Source organism: Paralichthys olivaceus, chromosome 22 (assembly GCF_024713975.1).
Source record: "Paralichthys olivaceus isolate ysfri-2021 chromosome 22, ASM2471397v2, whole genome shotgun sequence".
NCBI lineage: Eukaryota > Metazoa > Chordata > Actinopteri > Pleuronectiformes > Paralichthyidae > Paralichthys > Paralichthys olivaceus.
In genome coordinates, this window is record NC_091114.1 from 4,422,431 (window position 1) to 4,447,824 (window position 25,394).

Below are 25,394 nucleotides of genomic sequence, written 5' to 3' on the forward strand. Positions count from 1 at the left end.
CAGAGTTTAGATGAAAGTCGCCTCAGCGCTGAGGTTTTTCTTCCCTTCCCTTTCCCTTCTTTCCTTTTCCTTCCTCCCACACACTCACCACCATCGCCGCCGCCCCTCCCCTGATACACCGGCGCTTTAATTGCTATCAACACCAGTCTAAACCCTTTTTTTTTTTTTATTTCCAGAGAGAACAATTATTACTGGCAAGCTTCATGTCCGTCAACACAAGCTAATTCCCATTTTACTGCTTCGGGCCGCTGTGAGTGTGTGTAGGCTTGTGTAGGTGTGTGTAGGTGTGTGTGAGGTTGGCACAGCAACCGAGTGCGTCATCACTGGTTGAACTTGGGTGGCAGAGTTGTCTTTGAAATGCAGTCAGGGCTGAGTTAAAGTCTTTGCTTGGCCTCCAAGCTCCAAACTTCAGCCAGCTGGGAACAAGCAAAAAAAAAAGCACGACAGTGTTCTCTCTAAATCAAGGGTCTCTTCAAACTTTTCAGCCCCAGACCCACAAAAATAACAACGTCACAGACATGAGACCCCCCTTAACATTGAAGGTGGTTAAAGCAGACAAAGGACATGGATTTTACCTGCACCTACATGTCACAAGGTTACTAATCTCTCATAATCACCTCTGATGTCATGTGGGGACAAAGAAGATCGGAAAGCTGATGAGATTTTTAACCTGCATGGTTTTATTTTAATTTGAACTGCTATCGTTTCACGAGTCTGTTTACTAATTCCTGTTTGTCTGCATGTGGAACAATTGTATTGAGAACCGTTCATCTCATTGACTCATTTGGCATGTGGCCTGAAGAACAGATTTTGAATTTAGTTGATTTTGAAACGCTCAGTACTGGTAAAATTGCAAATAAATAGGTAAACATCAGGTTTCAGTCTACAGACCAAATTGAACATGCCTGCAAGATTGTTTTTAATAATTTGATCATTCTAACCTTTTATTTAATTTTGTTGTTGCAATGCTTTATACCGAGTTGGATTACGGAGCTGTTATTTTGAAAAGCTGTGAACTTGGGTCTGAAAATGATGTCGCTTCCTTGACAGAAACTAGCAGACATGTAAAGTTTGAAAAAAAACAGCAGTTACGTAAATCTTCAAACTTACATGCAAGTCACATACATGGACTGCAATGAATCAAATTTAGTAAAATGTGGCTCAATGCAGTGGGTTAATTACTGCAGGTCACTTTAACAGTGTAAGACAGAAAGTTGCAACCAGCATCACCACAGGCCAAGCACACAGCTCATTCCAAACAGACATGTTTGAACAAGCACTGCACAGTTTTATTCGGTTTCTGGAAATTATCACATGACCCCCCTGGGGGTCCCAACCCCTAGTTTGGGAACTGCTGCTTTAAATAACCAAAAATGGGTTATTTGCATGAATACAAAGCAAAGCCCTTTGTGATTCTGCAGAAAACACTGCTAGAAAATGTCCTTTAGCACAGCCACTGTTGCTGAAATCATCAGGGGCACAACTCATAAATGCTGGTTAAAAACTCCCTTCACAAAATGCTCAAAATCCACAGCTTTAAAAAGAGCTGTGACGTCCTATTTTGCCATTTTAAAACATCAGAGGTTCCTCTGAGTGATTGCGGCTCACTCGACTCTGAAGACAAAAGAACGAGTCTGTTCAAAATCAAATTAACTGACTGCTAATTAACTCTGCTCATTTCACACAAAGCAGGACTGAGAATTAGCTGCGAGCATCAAGGGACTGTGGTTTGTAGGTTACAGAAAAGAGGAGAAAAATGATCCAATATTATGATGGTCATCGGCTGAAGATGAACCTGTTTTGGTGATGAAACCGAAACACGTTATGATCACTTGAATGAATTACCTGTACAGAAGGACTCAATAATATCTGTGCTTGATCCCATAATTCCATCCATGAACTGCATCACATCAATGTTACACAAAAACCTATGATCTACTTTCTGGTAACTTTCAAAAATTGGGTTTCGACAGAGAAGGGGGTACCTGAGAGGGAAATTAAATTTGAAACATCGTTGTTCTCGCACCAAATTCAATATGTGCTTATCAATCTGTAGGGTGATAGGAGTGGACTGAGGAATGAAAGTATATAAAGGATGTGTGTGTGCCTACTTGCAGTTAAAAACAAGCAGGTCTAAACAATAAAGTTCTAATATGATGTATAAATACATGAATAACCTCTCATGTCGCTGCTTTGTGTGTTTTCTTTACATATTTGAATTTGCCTCAGAAAATCATAACCAAGGACAAATACTATTCACTATATCTGGACCCATTTTTCTGACGGCTGACTTGTATGGACGGCTCCACGCTGTTGTCGTGCAGTTGGCTTAAGATGGAAGGTGGAAACACCCTGGTCCCTGGCGGGAGATGAGGATCAGATGAGTGGGTTTGATAGAAAGTTGCGATGGCTTTGCCGCCAAGAGAAGAAGATCCAATCTCTAAATGTGTTACTGTGAAGGTGAAATATACTGGAGAGACCCTGCAGGGCTGCATTTCACAACTCTCCGAGGGGCTCTATAGGGAGAGCGTTCCCACTGTTCCTATAGTAGCTACAGGCACACAAACATCTCACACCACCCCCTCACACACATGATAAATTTTCTCTCAGCCAAACACTGAAACTCTCATATGTTGTATCTACTGTACATACCATTGTTGTCAGAACTTTTTTACTCCAGCTTTGGTCATCACCTGAACAATAGTAAATGGTTACTCCCAAAAATACAGTCTGACACAAGTAAACGGGAAAAGGTCTGAGATATTTGGCCCTCATTGTCTGACCAGAACAAACAATATAAAGATATCTTCATTCTTATCAGAGATTCATCAGAACTGTGGCTCAAGACAAAGAGTGTCTCAAGGTGCCACAAAGGGAAAATCAAGAGATTATAATGAACATTATAATGTTCATCTCCCTGGGAGCATGAATATTTGTGTGAATTTTATGGAAGTTACCCTGTGGGATATTCTATGTAATGATAAGTGTTCAAAGGGGAAATGTGGTTTCACTCATCAGATGATAGTCACTATTCGTAAATGGACATTTTTGCCTGATGATGCCACAAGGTTCTCAAATTTCAGGAAAATCCTGTATCTATTTTCTATGATGCCAAGTTGTTCGTGTTTATCAAAGACAGCTTTCGACCAAATGGAAGCACACTAGAAAAAGTCCAAAATTATTTGCTCGGGCAAATGACAGATTAATGTGCAAACGAAAAGCTACTCTTCATACATTTTACTTGACAACTGCCACATATTTATGTTAGCTAGACATGAAATATGCAGGACCTGTGAGTAGTGTGAGGTGAGGGGCCACTCTGAATTCAGATCAGGAACCAAACCACTGGAAGACCCCAACAGGATTCCAGTGTGGGTTGCCAGGGCAACATGAGCAGGAACTTTCAACCATGACAGCTAAACCGCAGAAGATGATGAGGAGAGCACAACACAACGGGGAACATGGGAGGGGGGAAAAAAGGCCTCTGTTTACAGGGACAAAACTGGAAAAACAATGAACACATGCTGGGTATGTTTTAGAACCACAAGAAAAGTAAGGAAAGAAAAGTTTGGAGAAAGTCTGGGATGTTCAGGCGAATGAGAGGCGTACTTGTGTGCCACAGCTTATCAACTCATTTTCCTGAGCTGTCGCTTGGTAACCACTAACACCCAGTTTCATCAGGTTTGCACAGCTATCCTTATTAGGACTTTTCACAGACTTCCATTCTTTGTGCACCGCTTAACCAAAACCTTATCCCTAACTTCACCAGGAGCGCCGAAATTATGAACTATCTCATTCGAACTTTAGGACCCATAAGGTCTACTGGTCCTGGCAAGGTCAGTGGTTACACTGGAAAAGGTCCTACAGAGGTAGCAAAAATGAGTACACACAGACTGTGTTTACATCAAGTAATTTTTGCCTTCAAGACTTTTTAAATTGCCAAGCGGAAAGGGACAAGATTCCAGAGCAGTGAGGAAGATGCACAAAACACACACACACAAACACCTTCCTCTCTTCCACAAACAGTGACGCAGGGAACAAGCAGACAACAATCTCTTAGCTATACTGCCAGCAGCCTCGGAAAAAACCTGTAAGACAAACACGTCCTGGTGCCTTTCTTCAGCTGCCGGGCAGCCGGCATCTACCTGGCATCACTAAACAGTTAATTAGACAGTAACACTACAGTAGCATGCTGCTTCGTGTACTTTCCCAAGGTCTCGTTAGCAAGGCAACCATGGCATCAAAGCGACAAACGCTACCTACCGCCGAGTGGCAACAAGCAATGCCGTGCCAACACAGAGGCCACACTAAGAGGAACACTTTGAAAGGAGATCTTATCAGCGGATAAGCTCGATCATCCACAGTGCTTTTATGTTACAGACAATTAACTTGCTATCGTTGTCCATGTAAACGTATGCCGACAGACAGGATACATCCTCCACAGTGAGGACAACAAGCATTCTGCTGTGCCAGGTAGCCTGATTAGATTACACTGATATGGTAAATGCTCGTCATTTACATACAGCGCTCTTCTAGTCTTGATGATCACTCAAAGTGCTCTACAGTAGATGTTTTTGCCATTCACCCATTCACAGTGCATCTATAGAATACAATTAATAGAAAAGAATATATCTTTAGTCCATCAGAAAAGAAATTTGTCTTCGGCTCACCGAACACAAAGGCACAACAACATAAAACAAACAAGCAGTCGGTACATACAAAAGATAGAAAAGGTCATATGATACATAAAAAAAAGAGTTCATGTCAATATAAATGGGTAAATCTCATCGGTCACTTTGTTGAGTTAAAGATATTTATGGCACTAGGGATAAAAGACTTCTAAATACATTTTTAGTTGCGTGGGGGACTCTATAGTGCCTCCCAGAGCTCAAAGGCTCAAACTATTTTGCTTGCCATTGACATAATCCTAGAGAGTTTATTCTTCGATCTACAGTTTCGGTGATGTTTCATTACAATTCAGTGTCAGGGTGCCAAACTTTTATTTTTCCATATTATTTATTTATAACCACATATACAGACCTACACCGCAATGTTTCGTTTGGTGGAGTACTACTTTCACTGGAGAATATGCTTAAAAGGCTAATATGGCTCAATGTAGCATCATATCTTTCAAATCCTCATAATGACAAGATGCATGACAAGTATCAGTCATCCGTAAAAGAGAAAGCAGCTGAAGTTGTGGATAAACATTCTTGGAGACAGTGAATGATTCCGATTTTAAAAAAGTGACAGAGACGAAACCAGCAAACACATCGTATGATTTACAGTCTGGGTTTTGGAGTGTGTCTTTGAGCAGCATGAACGAGGACAAGATAAATGAAGAGAAAGGCTCTCCTAACATGTGCAAACAATTTTCCACCAATGAACAACCAGGGGCCAAATGTCTGTTCGACATGTGAAGCATGAACGAATGCCTTTCACATACAGTCAGAATGCTGAGACCTACATAGTGTGTGTGTGTGTGTGTGTGTGTGAAATGAGAGAGTATGGCTCTGAGTTGTTGTGTCTGCAGACCTACAGGAGCCATTATTTACCATGCAAATACAGTCAAGCTCCTTATTAAAACATTATAGCTCCCACTAAACACTCAATTTAAATTCAAGCAATGCCATGTATAGATTAGCAGGAGGATAATCCTTTGACCTGAGTGGCTGAAATGATGCTTGCAATCTAAAGGTGGCGTTGGCAAGGTAACCACAGGGTTTAGCGGGAAGGAGTGCAAGGATGAGGCTAAAAGGTGGTAACACAGAATATTCTTTACATAAAGAGGGTGAAATGAACTGTAAATAATGTCAAGATACGGTAATAAACTCCAATGTGATAATATTAACGATAAAATCACTGCTATTCTGAACGACTGATGTGCATCCATGCTACAAGGTAGTTTCAAGAAACCTATTTGAATTTCTAACCTTTAGAAACATAGCGGTAGGGACAAAAATGTCTCTTGGTCTGTACAACTCTTTGGTCCAGAATAAAGTAACTCATAAATTGGACCAATTTCAATTCTGTGGACAAGCTCTGGTGCCCAGAGGATGGATTCTAATTCCTTCAGTGAATGTTTCACATATCCTGTAAAATATCTGCATCATGGACGGGTACTAAGTCTGGTTCAGAGGTTCATGGATCCTTGAGGATGTATCTCAGGTCATAATTAATTGACTGAAACACATACAGACCATATTCTTGTTTTTTTGTTTTGTGAGATAGAACATGATGAACATCAAGTGAATTTGGTAGTAAATGTTAAAAACATTTTACCGGCACATCTCTGCAGCTACTATACTCTTTGTGAGGTAGCTGAACTAGTTAGCATCCCAGAGTCTTGTTTATTATCGGAATTAACCAAACAAATCACTTCACCAACGGAGAGGGGCCATGCACCACCACCCACAAAATCAAGACATAGCTATCAATCTGCCTTTCCATGTGTGAGGGTTCTTCTTCTATACATGGCTGCTGTGTGACATAGAGTGTATGAAGTGAGTATCATATTTTCTTTCTTATATTTTACATCCATGAAGATGTACGAGTCAGTAAATTTAGTGTTCTTCACGAATACCTGCCCTTGAGAGCTCTTAAACCAGGAATTACCCACAATTCCCCTATGCGGTTAGAGGGTGGGATGAGTGTTTGGACTGTCAGCGCCCCTTTTGCCACTCATTCATCACTTACGATACTGTGGGACAGGCTCCTAGGGATCAGCAACACACACACAATTTTTTTTTTATAAAGGTGCAAGTGAAATGCCAATGTTTAATCTCTCTCTCTATGAAACAATCGATACAGGCAAAATAGAGAGACCCTATTAAATGTTAGGCCTTTTCCTAATGCAAATGTACACATTGGACACACACACACACACACACACACACACACACAAACACACAGACACACACCCTTCATCACCGTAGAGAGAGATAGAAATAGAGAAAGACGACCACGGACCAGAGTTCCCTGGGGCGAGTCAACAACTCACAGAGAGGAGAGAGATGGGCACAAAGAGAGCTCTTTCAATAGTGGAGGCTCTCTCCATTCAGAGGGCTGCTCTCATATTATACAGCCTCATATCCCATCGCTGGATGCCTCGCTAACTCTTTATGCATGCATGCACATTGACAGATTTCTTGTATATAAATGCCCTCAAACAGGTATCTTCAAGTCATGAGTACACAGCAAGAATTTGTAAACATTAAAATTATGATTATTTTGGTGATGTTAATTTCTTTTCTTTTTTTTTGCAATTCCTTTCTTTTCTGCACGTTTTTCTACTTTTAAATTATGCTGAGTTTAGATTTTGTATTGTATCATTTGTTGTCTTTGATTTCAATGACACAGGTTGTCCATCCCATTCCCGTGAATGCAATATATCAGGGATGCCCAAAGGGAATGTCATCACATGTGGCACAAACATTCACTTGGACTCAAGGATGACCTGAATACAATTTGGTTTTGAAAGGTCAAAGGTCACTGTGAGCTCACAAAGCACATTTTTTATGCCTTGTGAATGTGATATGTCCAAAATGCCTTGTGGGAATTCTTTCACATTCGGCACAAACATTCACTTGAACTTAGATTTCATTTTGGCAGTTAAAGGTCACAAAGTATGTTTAAGTTTGCTTCAAATTATGTTTATATTATGTGCAGCTTTCAGGTAATTCATTACAGTGATATTTTTAATGTCACTAGGAGTCACTAACATCAGACCATTTTTAACTCCTACACATACTCCCTGTAAAGTTAGAGATAGATGTTTGGTTACCTGTCACTTCATCGCCTGGTCGGTATCTGTCCTGCATCCTTTAGCCTCTTTTAGCTCTCGCCAACAAGCGAAATATGCTCCGATACTCACTCTTGTTCAGTTTCTCACTTTCTCAATGTCCTCTTTGGTTTTCTTCCTTAGCTCTGCCATGATGTCCACACAGAGAAGGGAGAGACAAATTGTCTCTTAAAGCTGCGGCTCTGGTTTGTGCGTCTTATACCGTAAAGCAGGTTGTAACGTTCCAGCATGGTATACCAGAGTTACATGGTACAGTCCCAGGTACCAGGGGGCGCTGTGGCAATGACAGATATGCCATTCTCCCCATTATAAGCTTAAGCAATATTCTAAAGTATAAGAACAACTTAGTGTTGCTTTAATATGACTTACAGTAATGACCAGGTCTGCAGTAGAAGAACCAGGAGCTGGCTTCAGGTATCGAACAGAAGAGGAGAAAACAATGGAGGGGAAACTGAACACAGGTGAGACCAATCAGGAACAGGTGCAGCCAATCACAGGGCAGCCAACAGGTCACGCGTTTTCAAAATAAAACAGGAAATAATGTGCTTAAAATGCAAACCAAGAAAAGTCTGCTACATGAAAATTTAAAAAACTGAAATCCATCAAACATCCAAATACCAGATGTCTCTTTCAAAATGGGGGCAGAATCATGAAACAACATTCATGATTGTTGTCTGCTGCTATAGGATCCAGTGTTGTTAGAGCTGGTCCCACACCTGAACCTGAAGAACAAGCTTTCTACCAAGTGGTGTATCGAGGGTTTTTCTGAGTCAGGGGCCACAAAGGGGCCACAATTTAAACAGAGGGGGCAATTATATCTCCAATATCCATGCACAATTACTGATTCAGTAAGTTACACATGTCAATCCTTGCTTAAAGTTAGCTTTATCGCTATGATTCAAAGCCACACATCATTGATATATTTACAAAAAAAAAAAAACTACTGACAGGACAGGGGCCCCTCAGAGGCCAATCGCATTTCACCTGGGGCCACTGCACCTCATGACCCCTCCCCAGTTTCTACCATAGAATCAACATTAAATCCACAGCGAGCTTTGGAAGTTTATGTTCACTGCTGTAAACATGACAACACCATGACAATGTCTCTGCAGGTTTGTATTAATGGTGACACTCAATGAATAAAGAGACAAAAAAGCAAGGAACTTTCTCATTCGGATATTTGGGAAATATAACAACTGAAGGGGGGTGGGATCTCCTGAGAGAGCTGCTTATTTCAACCATTATTATATCAGAAGTTCATCTGGAATTTTAACGTGGAGAATAACTCAGCCCGTGAGTGTAAGGGGATTTCTGCCTGAAGCGGAGTGATAAAACAAGCCTACTGCCTTTTTGTTGCTTTGATATTTTCTTAATGGAAGATGTAACATACACGCAGATTTACAACAGACACAAAATGTGCCGGATAATGAGCCGAGTTGTACAGAAACCTCACTCCTGCCTCTCCTCTAAGATCTCTTCTTAGAAATTCTCTCTTGTTTGCTTACTCCAGTGTTCATGAATATTATCAAGAAGCTATGCCAGTGACCTTCGACCTCTTCCATAATGGATTTTCTTTTTAAATGCTGATGATCTAGATCCTGACTGTAAAGTCTGTATTTTACTGTTGCATTGGTCTTGATTCCTCATCCACTTACTTTTTTCCATTTTCCTTGAGGATACCACACACACACACACACACACACACACACACACACACACACACACACTATGTGCACTACAAGGACACCTTTAGAGGAGGCCTTCTGCTGTAAGCATCAACTGACCAATCAAAGCTTGCTAAAGTCAAGTGACTGTCCCCACAGCTGACAACTCACCATCGAGTCTCATGTGACAAATCCCCTGTGCTGCCGACCCTCCCTGCCCGACAGTTGGAGCCTCAATAAAAAGTTGAAAATGAAATGATGAAACAAGGGAGGAGGCAGAGACACAGCCCCCCCCCCCACCAATCTGTACACTGCTCATAAATGTCAGCCTCTCGGAAATTGACCATCTGTGTTTATTAGGCGGCGATGAACTCAGCCTCTTTGACCTTTTAGATTGTAAACCAAATTAATTCAAAAGCTGGAGCCTAAACGCTTGGATGCCTGTAGACGTAGAAATGAGCTTTATTTATTTATTTTAAATAGTGGACGTGGAGTTGAGGAAGTTTATCACAAGAAAGGCTGCAGACCGTCACCTTTTTTAATTACTTAAATGCCAAAGTCGTCATCGGTTTTAACACTTTGCATAAAGCATCGCCTTGTCTCCTTCTGCAATTTCACTCCGATAATGCTCACACCCAGAGCTCAAAGGATCATGCCCCATTCCCCCTACCCAGACTGCATCTGTGTATCTACATTATTCCATCTCAAAAATCAGCTGCAGTGGGCTTGAATGCTCACAATATAGAGTTGAGTTGGGGTTTTCATTTTTTTTTTTTTATGAAAGGAATCGGCCAAGCTCATGATCTTTCTTATTCAGGTACATCTTTCTGAATGAAAAATTAAATGGCAAACTGGAAAATTTGAATTTTGGAAAATTTGAATTTTGGAAAATTTGAATTAAACTTTTTTGTAAATTTAGATTTTTTGGTTTGTGGGAAAAAAGGGGTTAAGACATGTATCTAATAAAATAATATATATAATGTATAAATAAAACAATGTCTCAGCAATATAGGTCTACATGCTGCAAAGCCCATACCTGCTGTACATACTGCTACTTAGAAACATTCTTCATAGCATCCAACTGCATAACACAACTTATAAGAATTAAGGATAACAGCTACTATATGTAAACACAAGCTTTTTAATTCTTTAATGTTGATATCATGGCTGATAATTACTGGTTTACAATATTTATGATGGAGCAATTCAAAAAAATAAGCCTATTGATTTGAATAGCAGCTGCTTTTTTCTTTCAAATGTGCTTCAAATCTCATTTCGGAAATTATACCATCTAAAGCCTCTGCGTTCATCAATTATATAAAATAATCACTTTTAAGAGGAGCTCTTATGAAGCAGTATTCAGTATCAGATGGAGCCTATAAAGGCCTCCGATACCCAATCAGACGTAGGTTGAGTCCGACGCAGCCCAAATCTCAAATAGCGATTAAAACTTTCCAATATTCTATTTATTCATTTTCAGTTTGTTTTTTTTATGTCAAAAAGTGAATAATTTTAAATGTGAATAGCTCTGGCAAACGAAAATTACATTGAGCATTTAGAAATTGGAGTTTTCAATTTGTATTATTTCATTCATGAGATTGAACTGATCCACAAAACACGGCCCCTCATGTTGTATTTGTGTATCAGCGGTGACTAATTTGAGTGGAGTAGAATCTGTGTTGAACCCGGAGCAGTGCAGAGCAGAGCGGCAGTTAGCGCTGTGCCGCAGAGAACGTAAACAAGGAGCGGAAACTCTCACCACTCCACTCACATGCTGCTTGGCTGTTCACATGAATATTTAAAAGCGGCTGATAGCAGAGTCCAGTGTGAACAGTCCTGGAGTCACCCGCATGCACAAAGAACAATAACAAAGCCGTCTCATGCAGCTTGTCATTGTCTGGATATAAGAAGAAGGAGGCCACTGAAGTCAGTGTTCACAGATGCATTCACAAGCTGAGGAGCAGTGGAAGGCGGCACATTCATGAGCAGATGTTAATAAGGACAAGAGAGTGTTTTTAATTCTGGCTTTTTATGGAGCAATGGCTGCTACGACTGTTTGAAGGTGGATGTAGAGTCGGAGTGAAGCGAATGGTGTCATTTAAAGTTTCAGCATGTAAGGGGTTACTCCCCCCAGTGCAGAATTAGGATGAATGTCAATCAAGTGACATGGATTCCGATATGACTGATCTCATTAACAAAAAAAAAAAGAAAATCAGACCTAAATCTGATTTTAAAAAACAACATGAGGACAAACAAGAGTCCAAATCAGAATTAAAAAGTCCATAGTTTCTGTGATTTATGGAGTTCAAACCCAAATGTAGCCTCAACCTCATGTGACATTTGTGTTTCTCTCTGACTCTGCACATCAATGTTTGTCATGATTCAACTGCCAGGGTCACGTAAGCTGTTTTCAGACAAGAAGTGTGAATGATGTTCGTACAATTGGGTCCAGACTTTCTCGGCAGTTTGCCTTTCAGAAATAAACAACGGAGCGGGAGGTTCTCTGCTCAGACACACTCAACACAACACAGAAATTCTTCAGAACGTTCAGGTAAGAAGTGGTGCAGCAGGACGTAGGCTAATGTCTTCATTCCGCTGCGGAGATCACATTTGTTTGTTCAAAAAACATCAACATCTGTTGACATCTTGGTCAGTGTGTCGATGGCCCTGCTTTTTCATCCTGACTAGTTTGTTTTCTTCGTTTGTGCGTCTCTTGCATGCATCTTCTGCTGTTTTTTCACATCGGTTGCGTCTCAATCATCACATCCTCCTCCTCTCTCAACACACTGCGTCACTGCAACTTTCTCGGAAATTCTCAGTGCCTTTTGGCCCATTCAGCAACTTCTCTCCTCTTTTGCCCTAAATGTTGAGAGCAGATGTTACCATTCACAATGTCATTCACCAGCCGGCTCGTCGTGGACCTTTGAGCAAATCTGAGTGAGATAGCTAGGTCTGCTGGCTGTTTCATAGTCGAATCATTTCTCTCTTTCTGTTTGTCTTTTTCTGCGTGAGCCGCCTGCAGCCAGACGCAGCCCAACAGCAACGTGTTCCACCGACAGAGGGACAAGAGATGTCCCCACCAGGCAGACACCACCACTCAGGGCGCCTGTCGATATCCATCACAAAGACTGCTCTTGTTTACATAGAGGAGCTGCTGTCACTTCACTGGGCCCAGAGGAAAAACAGTATGATAATCATATAGTGACCTTATCTCACTTCATGATGCCTTGTCTCCATCTTAAACACCTCTAAAATATTCACAAAGAGTGTCTCTGGAATATCAGAGATGTCTCCTGTCATCACTGATCAATCCATATGTGACTTATGTTTCTGATATCTGCACTACATCCCTCTGAAATCTGTTGTGATACCACTGTTTGTTGAGACGGTAAACACAAGTAAAAGGTACTTCTCAGTTCCCTTTCATTCCAAATCGCGTTTCAGGGCCCGAGTAAACAAGGCGCTGCAAAATTCATGGATAAAAAGCTCCATGAATATTTCAGTCGTGGTTTCGTGTGACTCAATCAAGCAGCGAGTCTGTCTGTTTAGTGCGCGCACCTCGTCTCCACGCCGCCTCTGTGCGCTCTCAGGCGCGTCCTTGGATTCCTTATAACATGTTGTCGCGCACAGCGGCATGTGTGTTTGTTGCTGTGGCTCTCAAAGTGAGCTGAGGGGATCTTGTCGAGGTTTGTAATTGAACTTAAAAAGAGTTCCCTGAGTCGAAAGAGGCAGAACTATGGGAATAAAATGCGCAACAAAGGACACAAACAACGACTTCCCCCCCTGAACGCTTTGCGCGACGCGCTGAAAACACAACAGCAGGATGCTCGTGACCCTGAGCCACCGTGTGATGTAATGGAAGTCTGACCACTGACGGCATGTGTCTGTGAACATGGTTACAACAAAGCCCAGCGCACATCCACATCACATGCACCATCTGGATGCGTAAAAACCACACCGTGCCTCCCGCTCTCTGTGCAGCGGGCGTGCGTACAAGCAGCGGCAGCGAGAACAATAACTTGTTAGTGGTGGGCTGCGACGATGTGGTACGAGTGATGGATGGGGACGCAGCAGGGGGATGGAGGGGACGGTGCGTGGACCAGCGGATCGTGACGGGACAGGGACGGGGAGGGGAGAGGCTACTTACGCTGCTGTTCTCTCCTGTCCAGTGGACCATCGCCTGGTTGTGGGTCGCATCCCCTTTGAGCACGAAGGAGCTGCTGAGCAGTGACATTTGTTTTTCCCGGGATAGTGCTCTCCTGAAGCGGGGCGAGCCCCCCTCGTCACCGTCCCTCTGGAAGCCCGGCGGGGATCCTCCGTCTCCGACGCCCATATCAAACGTACGGTCCAGCCCGCCGCGTCGGTTTAAAGCCCCGCTGTCACCGCGCGCGGGTCCCGGCAGTGCCATCCAGGCCGAGGTGGTCAAGAGAAAGACGCAGAGGTGCGCAGCGGCAGAGAGCGGCTCTTTGGGGCGCAGAGGTGCCATGCTTTGCGCCGGAGAAGCGCTCGTATCGCGGAGACTGATGGAGAGACTGCTGATGCTTGTGGTAGAAAGATAGGAGTACACTGTAAGCCGAGAGAGAGAGGGGGAGATAGTGAGGGAAGGAGGGAGGGAACCGGAGCGAGGGCAGACAGCGGGAACAACGTGGACGCGTCTCTGTGCCAAGCGCGATCCTAAAGGCGGCACTGCGGCGCCCTCTGCTGTCCTGCAGCCGCAGTGTCCTGTAAAGACTCAGTCCAGTCCGGTCACTCCATCCTCAAGCGCTGCCACCACGTGAGAGTTCACATTTCAGAGTGAGTTTCTAGATATCACGCAGACTGATCTTCTCAAACTCCCTCTATGAAATGACTCATAGCCTCAAATTATGTCTTTATTCTCGCATATTATATCTTTATTCTATTAAAATGTCTTTATTCTCCTAAATTATGACTTAATTTCTTAAAAATTACTGACTATTCTCCAAATGTTTGTTTCCACATCATGGCCCTATAATACTCCATCACACAATCAGGAGCAAATATCCTCAGTGTTGAAAGATTCCCCAAAACACAGAGAGATAATCTGAATGCACTAAAATCACTGGGTTGAAAATGTAGCCGATAATAGAGTTACAGCCCCAACACTTTACCCATGTGGTAACAATGAGTCAGTGTTTTTAGGATATTGTGTTTGAGACAATGTCACGAAACAACATGCTACAATCCAGCAGTGCCTGTCAGTGTAGAGTAATTTACTCAAGCTTCTACTCCACATCTAATACCCTACACTCATTTGAGCACGGCCCATAACAATTGAGTTGTAAATCCATTTCATCACCAGTCTTTTAGCTTAGATGTGTTTTTTTTCTCTTTTTTCTATCTTTCCATCTTTCAAATAGATGTGTGGACTCAGATGACACGAGATGACCTAAAGCACGAAATGTAAACACTCGCCCAAAAAAGGCCATCAGTCCGCTTGTCTCCCTCAGTGCCTGTGTGGCCAGCTGGCGGAGAGGTCAAGGTTCACATTTGATCCCAGTAAGTAATAGGTCTCCTCTGTGTCCACCCTCCCCATCCAATTATATCTGGAAGTACTGGACTAACCCATGACTGCGTGGGGCAGGAGCGGTAGGGGTCGGACGTCTCGTCAGGTCAAACGAGGATTTACCGTCTCTACGTGTTGACATTCAGCTGCAGCCACAGAATCTTAATGATTTTTTTTTTGTTCTGGTATAAAGATTATTGGTTTTACTGATCACGAAGTGCAGCACACAAAGAAAACACTGTGTGGAACCAACAGGATTTAACTAAATTCAATTACACACACACACACACACACACACACACACACACACACACACAACATCAGGCATAGGGATGAACTAAGAAACTAATAAATAGTGAAATAAAACCAATAATTAAAACTAAAGCATATATAAATATTAATAGTAGTCCAAGTTAACATTAAAAGCAAGATTTAAAACAGATATTATAATATATTCTTGAAAATCCCTACAGAAGGCTGGTGATTCTAATAACCAGGACCAGTGTGTTCCACAGTAAAGGGGAATAACTGTTGTAGGACTCATAAGGAGCATTCAGAAGAAAAGCAGTGAGCCCAGTGATCTGACTGCAACATCAAATGAAAGATAATCTCTGATTGACCTGCATAAAGATAAAAACAGTGGGATGTGCTGTGGAAAAGGAGGATGACTTGGAACAACAGGAACTTCCATCTTTTTCTTTACACACAGCTTTGTTGTTGCAGTATTTACCATTAACTCTTTGTTCAAATTGGACTTCAGGAGGTGGACAACTGCTCTATAAGGCCTCATCAAGCTCATTTATGGGAAATTAATTAATTGAACAGATTTCCCCCCTCCATCCACACAACCTAATTTAATAAAATATCTCAGAGAACACTTCAACCTCTAACGAGCATGAAGAGTTTTTGAAAATGTGTAATGTGAAGGGGGGGTGGGTTTGTAGAGAATCCAGGGGATCATCCCCACATCTGCCTTGTCCTCGGCTGCATGAGCTCAGTAGCTTCTTAAAAGGTCATTCGTTTGGTTCAGTGGTCACAACTAAACTGTTATGGTTCATTCTCATTAACCGTGTTTCCAGCAGCAGCAGCAGGCGACTGTTTTCAGTAAATAAACCTCAGATGAACCCGCTGGAAACCCAGCGTGAAAAAGAACACAGGGTGTATATCTGCGGAGCATTTGGAAGCGACAGGAGCAGATACTCTTCTCAACCCAGAACAGAGCTAACAGGAGAATGAATGTCTCTGCCAACATGTAATCCACATCAACTTCACAAGGTGATTATATGTCAGCGTTGTGTTTACTGCTGATGCAGCTCTGAGAAAATACAAATGAACACACCGATGAAATATTTTCTTTTGTCCCCAATCAGAAACCACTGGTAAGTCAGCCTGCCCCAGCCGTGGTTCTTCATGAAGGACACTTTCTATCACTCAGAATGTCTTTCTTTTGTGCAAAAAGAAAATAACTTGACTAGAATAGAGTAGAATACCAAGGCCCAACAGTTTCCGCATGAAAACACATTATATTCACAAGATCTGGATTTTTATTTGTATCTGCACCAAATTACACACACTCATAAATATCTGTCCTCTCAACATGCCAGATTGTTTTAATCAAGATCCAATCATTATTCCCTGGGAGATCTGTGAAAATGTCGAAACAAAATCTCACAATGTTAAAGAAACAAAATCTTGGATCTGCACCAAAATCGAATGGGTTCCAGTCTGACCCACAACAAGTCTGTCCACCAAGTTTTGTCCTTGCCGTAGTTTTTCTGTAATCCTGCTAACTAACAAACCAACAGGCAAATGGAAAGGGGCAGAAATATAACCTCTTAGTGGAGGCAATAAGATTTCAAAAAAATTCAAAGCAGCTGAATTCTGCGGAAATGGAATTTCTCATGTTGAGCCAGCACTATAATAAATGAACAACTATCGCCGATCTGCAGATGGAGAGGTGAGGTGTGAATGAAAGCTGTGACCTTGAGTTAAAACGTGTCTTCCTCTAACAGCTCAATAACCAACCTAAATTATATTATTTTACAATGTTTAAAACAGTGTTGTGCTGCAGAACGACGTCTCAGTTCTAGGAAGGTTGAAACAGATTTTCACGCAGACGAGGCTGGACATTATTATTTCACCCGGAGCGTTCTTATAGGCGGCCCTCTGGTCTCGGTGACCTGTGAGCAGTATCAGTGTTGAAAAGGTGATCCCTGTTAATTATTTACGTGTCTGTTGTTGCTGCTGCTGCTGGTGGGGAATAAATGGACGGAGCGGTGTTGTTGGCTCAGATCAGTGCACTCGGGTGTCCGCAGTGGCAGAACAGGGGCAGAGGCAGTTTGAATATTTGATGGCTGCGAGGATAGACGGCGCATCAGTGTAGCAGAAAAGGAGTGGGGGGGGGGGGGGGAACGCCACACTATATCATCACAATATATCACCTCGGGTTTGTGTGCATGTTGCTCCATTTTCTGACCCTTATAGTTTTCTTTTCTCTTCATACACCTTTAGAGTTGACAAAACTTAACTTTAGTATAGTTTTAGAAATGAAAACACCGGGTTTTTTTACTGCAGAATATACACCTTTGGGCGCAGTCTGGGAACCGGTTCGTTATGTCTTATTTATTTGGTAATTTTAACAAAACAAATTAAAAGTCAACACTAAATAATGCACGAGCCTGGAAAATGTTGAATAATTCAGTCAAGGCTGTTGATATGTATTAAAATGAACAGTGTATGTGAGATGGCTACGGGACTCGTGGATGGAATTGCAGTCTTGTGATGCCGTTGATTTGGCAGCACTTCACGTAGAAAAATCTCCATGTGAGTTTAACGGTAGAACACGTTCTGCCTTGAATTGCTCTTTTATGCACAAGTGGACGGGTGTGCCGATGATAGCAGGGTGTGCACCCGCCATGACCTCTGTTGTCAGCACGCTGCATGTAATTGCGCCTCCTTAACCGGAGCATCAGTTTAAATATTTCATACCGCTGTGTGCGTGTGTGTGTGTGTTAGCCTGCAGTGAGTGTGGATGTAATGTGCTTTAATTTAAATGACAGCTCCAACACAAAAGTCAATTAGCAATTAAATCGGAACCCTAAACTGCATTTGTCCAAATGTTCATGCTCAGCCGCAGAATTGACCAGCGTAATCACCTACTTATACATATGGAGAAAGTTTCCATGTCCCATCCGCTAACACGGAGAGGTGGCCCTGAGGACCTCTACTGCATCGAGTCACCAGGTGGCGATTGAGACTCTTTGGCTTCACTACTGGGATCATTCCATCTGTATAATTAAAGACTCTCAATAGTCAAGCAAAGACATTTCCATCGCCCCCTGGTGGCTACATGGTAAGTTTTGTTTCTCTGCAAAAAACGAATTAAAATATTTTTTCAGACACAAACATTTTGCTAAAGAACGTAACAATTGGTCTTTTTATCCTCCTATCTGATATTTTTATGGAGCTATTTTCCTACCAAAACCTTTTCTGAACAATATATCTAAAATATATTCAACATTTCATGTACTGTCAAACTACACTGTTTATTAGTGGAAGTTTGTAAAACACCTGTTTGTGTGTATATATCCTGCATGTTGCTCCTTAACTTATTAAAATTGACACAGTGAGAAGCTAGAGAATGGACACAGACAGAAGCTGCTGAGCATCAGGCCATATTTCCTGGTTCTCCTGCCGCTCTGTAAAACAAATACACATCAATCTTCATAACACCCAATTATCCATGAAAATTTCATGATGAACAAAGCTACGTTCAGCAGCATGCTAACAAGCTGGACTCCCGCGGTCCAAGGATTGCTTCCCCCTGAGTTGTCTCTCCACTCAGAGGATGCACGACCTGTTTTATTCATCCATACTTCTCATTTGCAAACACACACACACGACGATGCTACAGGCACCCATCAATGAGGGCCATCAAATATTTACCGAATTTCGTTGGCTAAGCGGTTATACTGGGGAGATGCACTCTGAAATTTGTCTTAGATTTTTTGCAGCTCTCCACTCACAAGTCAACAATCCTTACATTGGGTTTTTTTACGAAGATGATGTGATTTTGACGATACACACAAATGTCCGCCAACGAATCGCAGCCTTATGTGGTGTAATCAGGGCGTTGAATCTGATGTAGCACGTAAGAGAAATTTAGGAGAAGAATATGAACATGTTCTTGCGTGAGACCCGATGTTGGCAACAAGGTATTTAATAAAACATCAAGCAGCTGAAGAGCCAGTTATTTTCATGGAGATAAAACGTTTGCAATCTTACAAAAAATGATTGTAAAACAGTTACCAAGCTATTATATTGATTTTTTTCATCATCATTGAAGCCATGTTTGATGATCATGCTTTTGATAAACACTGTTGCAGCATCAGTCAAAGCAGAGATCAGACAATGCAGCAGTTTTGTTTTGTATCAGTGAAAACATGAAGTCAGTGACAGCGCTGGGGGTTTTCAGCTTTCTAAGAGATTCTGAGGTCTGCACATATTTTGGTTAAATAAGAGCCAAGATGGTGACTTTACGCCGTCATTTTCTTTCTACACGTTCTGCAGAGACGAAACAAAGCAAGTTCACTTTCACCTCAGTGCATGATGTGGGGAAATGGTGGGTAAACATAAGGGTTTCTTGATAAATAATGTCAATTAAAATGAAGCTTTCAGTATTTCCTCCTCTAATGTTGTTGTGCTGTTGCCCCCTTTGTGTGTTAACAGACTCTAACAGAATATGTGGCTTTGGTGACATTTGGTTTTGTTCATTTAAAACTAGACATTCAGCCATTGAAATGCTCCAGGATCAGAAAGACAAATACACAACTACACACGGTGACTACAACTACACAAGACTCATCTGTATTCATGTCAGTAATTGGGCTAATTGCAATTACTACCACTGAGGTCTTGCTCATTGGTGTTTGTCAGTCATGTGGCATATACTCAAATACAATAAAGAAAATAGACTGTAAGCCAGATTTAAGAAACTTTAAATGTAATTAAATTTGGATCTTAATATATATATATTATATTTTACATATTAGGAAATACATCTTTTCTTTTGCTTTAGTTTTAATGTGTGTACCTGCGGTGAGTCCATTAGCAATTAAATAGTATTAATAATAATCTCACAACACAATAGTGAAATTATTTGATCGTGTGTATGAATCCTTTCCAACATATTGAAATAATACCATGATGTCATGGTCTTTGTGTTACCTTCAGTATTGTGTTTGGCTCACAGTATTATGACTGAGATGATGTCTCACAGATGTTTGAGCTGAGAGGTCTGAAGGCCTCAGCAGGAATGTGTTAGGTTACATGTTTTATGTTTTGTGTTGGGAGTTGCTGTCCTGTCTCTGGGGCTGAGATAAGATGAACCTTGAGAGAGTCTCCACTCTCATGATTTGCAAAAGACCTAGACCGTAATCTGCTCCCTCCCGTGTGGTGTAACACTGAAATGCTTCTATTGTGCTTCAAGGTTTTGGGCTTGCATGATAGACCAAGAATTTACTCTGTCAACAGATCAGTGTTATGATTAGAATTTTTAACTCAAGAAATGTGTCTGTCTCACTTCTAGCTGGGAAATTGGTGAAATAGACTGTGGTGTGTTCTATCGGTACATCTGCAAGTAGTGCTATTGTGAATTGCCAGCAACTGTATCAGTTTGCAAAGGCACATCAATAGATCAGACATCTGAAGATGAAAAATATATAAAAGAAGTTAAATTGCTCTTTCTGCTCTCACCTCAATTCTGATACAGAGATCGTTGCAGAGAAAGGAGGGATAAGTACGCAGGAGGACCCCACAATTCATGACATCTTTGAGATTCACAATCAGAATTAAATCCAGAATATTCATAAACCTCAGGTTGCATTGAATGTATGATTAGTGTTGTTTTCTGTTGTTGATTTTATTACATCCTAGGAACATAGGAGACTGTGCCACTTTTATATCAACAGCTTGAAATCTGAGAGGTAACAGGAATTTGACAGAGAAATTTTCCTCTAATCCAGTCTGGCATGCCTGCAGAAATAGAGGCTAAACAAGCAGGAGAATGCTATGTGATACTTATCACCGAGCTGAATAAGTGGACTGTTGGTGAATGACCAGTTGCTGTGTTGTTTTCAGACAGAAAGTTAAAAATCATGAGTGATGTTGTAAAATCGGGGAAGGGGAATTAAAAATGAAAATGAGATGAAGCCTTATGCTCCCAAATTGATAAAATAGCTGCAAATGCTACTGTAAACAGATTCCTGCTACTTGCTAATGCATTCATGTTTAAAAGTTTCAAAATAGAAGCAATAGAAGCAAAAGATCCAGGCCAAATAGACAAGCAAGCCCCTGCTATGTGCCATGCATGGGTCGAAAAACACCCTCATCCTAGAGAGATTACTCAGTCAGCTGGATCATGGACGTATTAAGCTTGAATGATTTCCTATAGAGAAAAGCCACCTAGGCCTCTATGCTTAAAGACCAGTAAGACATACTGATAGCATGTGGTCACTTGCTGTACAAATGGACCAAGACCCAGGTGCAGACAGGGATGAAACGGAAGCGGGGGGGGGGGGTTTCACCATCCGCCCCTGGCACGCCTTCAGCCTCCATGACACTGAGGTCACTCAGACTTCTGCTCCACCACACAAAGTATCTTTGAAACCAAATGCTGCTTTGCTGAGAATGAAACAGTGTTTTATCCCAACATTTCATTCTTTAATTAGAAACAAACCATTTGATTGTTCAGTGCCAATCAATGTTATTTCTGGTTATATAAAACTGATTTTACAGTAGGAATCGTTAATACATTGGGGAATAGGCCACATCGCATGTACCTGTACTTTGAAAATATATTTACTACTTTTACTTACTACCTTAGAAAAAGTTAACGTGGTACTTTTACATTTTTGTCTGTTTCTTTGTATTTTTACTCAAATAAAATGTTTAAGTATTTCCTCCCCCACTGACAGCCGTGATCATTTTAGTCAATATCACTGTGATCAGAAATGTTCACCTCGAGTAGAGACCAACACAAAGGAGCAATATTCATCAGGTGGCGAGAAACAAACTCCAATTGAATTGAAATGTTGCTTTGTCTGATCAATATTATATTGCAATATGCACCTGAAATAATCTGCAAACACAGCATAGCCACATTATAACGTTGTGATGGTGAGAGAGTCAGAAAACATCTCACCTCCAGTGCACACAAGATAGAATTAGCACTCATTTGATTGTCACCAACAAGGTCATTTTGAACAGATGCTTGCAGCAGCTGGAAAAGACTGATGAAAGAAAAGAGAGTGAGCTAAAACTGCAGAGGTAGAAAACGAGCTGAGAGACACTAAAAAACCCTGCGGAGCTTATAACTGCACATTCAACTAATTCTCACTGACGTTACTACAAGTATTAGGAGTAATTTAAGCCTTTTCACACGAACCTCAATGAAGGAAATATCTCCATCCAGACAAGAACACAAAAATGACTACAAACGCTCAAACAAGCATGCCGGGCCTGTAGGTGGATCACCTATGCTTCAGAAGAAGGATGCTGTGGCTCAAGTAATATCACGTGAGTCAGTTAGCTGCTAATTTGTAATTGGAGGTAAACTTTGTAAAACTCTGGTTTCGAGACTTAAAATGCCATTTGCTTGTGGACTAGAGAACAAAACGCACAAGGATAAAAGTTGTTTTTCAAAATATCTGGGATAGTGTAGATAGGGTGTGAATCCTTAATACAAAATATTGATTAGTGCAGCTTTGATAAAAGTAGAAGTAGTAGAAAAGTAAAAAGTGTTTATTGAAATAAGATTTTGTAATGGTTGTAATAATTTCCAGGCTCTGTGGTCAAGCACAACCACACACACACTTTCATCCAATGTAAGTCATACCACCACCACAGTTTAATAGGATGTTCCACCACAATAATGAGGGAGCCAATGATTGACCTCACTGAACCCCTTGATATTAGTCAGGAACCATAAAGCACTTTTAGACGCGAGCACCTTTAACCACACACATGCACACACACACACACACCTAAGTATCTCCTCTTACATGGTCTAAAAGGTGTGACCATCTATTAGGGACCAAGCAGGGGGGCGTCCCCTCCTCTCGTCCCTTGTAGACAGGTCCCCGTGCCCATGCAGTCACGCTCTGTCATCCCAAATTAAAAGCGATGAGCTTGATAACTCACCCTGGCTGCTGAACACACACCCCCACAGGAGGGAAACTAGGATCTCCGTGTCCCTCGGCTCCGCTAGTGCATGAAGGAATGAATCTTCAGGCTTGTTTTTGCAGGCTACTCAACCAGTACGTGTTTGAATGTTTGTGCCTCCATGCATAACAACGTGTGCATGCTGCACTGTACCAGCCTATGTTACTTTAGATGCACCAGTTTACGCTAAAGCTGATGAATGCATTTGATACCACAAGGTCAATATGAGCGTAAATGGTCCGACCGCTTCTCTTGCATTGCCATGGTGAAATAATAAATACAATGTTATAGGAAAATCACACTCCACATTCACCAAATTGTTTCAGTCACACCTGTTCATGGAGCGTGCGGGAGTGTGGGATCATTAGCATAATTTGTACGCCCTAAAATGACCATCTGATGGCCTGTTCCACTTTGCTTGGCTCATTCACAAAAAGGTCATAGAGAATCTTAGCGGAGTCACTATCTCATTCAGGACGACTCAATTAGAAATACAGAGGGGACGGTTCAGGTGTCATGAAGTCAGACGATGTGATATGAAACATCATTTTCTAAATCAAAGCAGTCTGTTTACCACTGAGGAGAGAAAATTGTTGGACCGACTTACCCGCCTTGTACGAGGATGCTGCATCTCGTGAGTTATCCGGAGGCCTGTCTCGCAATACGCCTGGGTTCCAGGTGTGCCCTCATTCGAGTCATCCCGCCGACAACGTCAAGTTTGTGGTGGCAGCCTCCTGTTGAATAAAGAGCAAAGACAACACTTTCAATTCAGCACCTGCGTGGACGACACATCAAGAGCAAGACAAGGGGAGAACGAGTGAAGTGGCGACATGTATGACATCACATGTTATCTAATATACCAAATATTATTTAACACACATATGCAACCCCTCAGTTCAAATCTTTTTTAGCGGCCACAGGTAGCGACGGACACTTCAGGTCATCTTATCCAGTTATGTCCTGCTCTTGGACATTCAGTGAAATGTGTTGTGCAAACATTGTTAACGCATCGGGTCACACCGACGATGAGTGATGTGTCAGTTAAAATTATAATTTGTTACTTAGATAAGAAAAAAGTCAGTGAATCATGTTAAGCAATCAGAAATTAGAATTTCTAATACAGGAGGTATTGAAAAGAAGCAGCTATTCAACCATTTGGTGAAAATACAACTCCAGACCGACAATTATGTGAAATCAAAACCATTTAAAGATCCTTCATTATCTTTAAATAGTTGGAATGGTCTAGTGTGTGTAATGCTGACCTTGACAAAATGCAGATCTATTCAGTGGCAGTGGTAAATGTCTTGTTGTGGTTAAAGCCTCTGACACAGCACTTTGACTATTACAGCACAATACACCTCTCCAGTAATACAAGAAGAGAACAAGAAGGCGTCCCACTGTCAGACGGTGATGGAATCAACCCCCCGTACATTAAAAGGCTTCAGCTCCATTAACTCTCAACATCTGTAAACCCTCTTCACTGCAGCAATAAACACATCGCAGCAGTTTTACTCTGCCACCAAATTTATGCTTTGGGAATTCTCACAATACGTTTCCATTTGTCAGATTTCCCCCGAGAGCCGGGTCACGTTCCAGCAGCCTTCCCGCCCGCAACTCCCACTCAATCAAACAAGCCCCTCTCGCCTGGGGTTTTTATTTTCAACAGAGCTAAACATCTGAGCTCCGACACAAGAGCCTCCCAGCGCCTGCACCTCCCCAGCACCGCAGCCGCTGCAGCCACCACCCTGGACCCGAGCTAAGCCCCTGAAACGCACCCTGCTGTAACCACGCTAATTGTGACAGATTTGTTTACTGTGCAAGGCAAACATCTTAATTGTAGTCAAGGGAGGGCAGCAAGGAAAGGAGGTGGAGGAGGTGGAGAGGGATGGAGCGAGCGTGTGAGTGTGTGTTGGGGGAGTGCAGAGGCGGGCACGCTCGTCTGTGGGGATGAAGGGAAACGATGCGTTGTCACATCTACGAACGTAGCAGTGGATTAGAACTCCCATAAGTTATTCCATACTCAAGGTTAAAGCCCAGGGTCTTCAGCTATAGAGTCAGTCTAAGTGTTTCTCCCTGGAAATTCAAAAACATGCCTTTAGAATGCAATGATGGGAGGAGGGGCTGAGACGCTGAGACACTGCTACCTGTAATTGGCCCCTTTATGGCCCCTGATTCAGAAAGATCC

The 25,394-nt window shown here is 41.9% G+C and overlaps 1 protein-coding gene across 11 annotated transcripts in view; it reads right to left on the reverse strand.

Annotated features, from left to right (window-relative positions):
* Positions 1-25,394, reverse strand: part of sorcs2 (sortilin-related VPS10 domain containing receptor 2) — a 284,239-nt gene that overhangs the window by 257,184 nt on the left and 1,661 nt on the right. For 3 of the 11 annotated variants that reach the window (XM_069518796.1, XM_069518798.1, XM_069518792.1), the window contains exon 1: positions 13,613-14,087. In XM_069518796.1, the coding sequence (XP_069374897.1) occupies positions 13,613-13,951 (339 nt within the window). In that variant the 5' untranslated portion in view covers positions 13,952-14,087. Of the gene's footprint in view, positions 1-13,612; positions 14,089-23,816; positions 23,944-25,394 lie in introns of those variants that run through there. The other 8 variants (XM_069518795.1, XM_069518794.1, XM_069518797.1 and 5 more) reach the window with 5 other exon arrangements.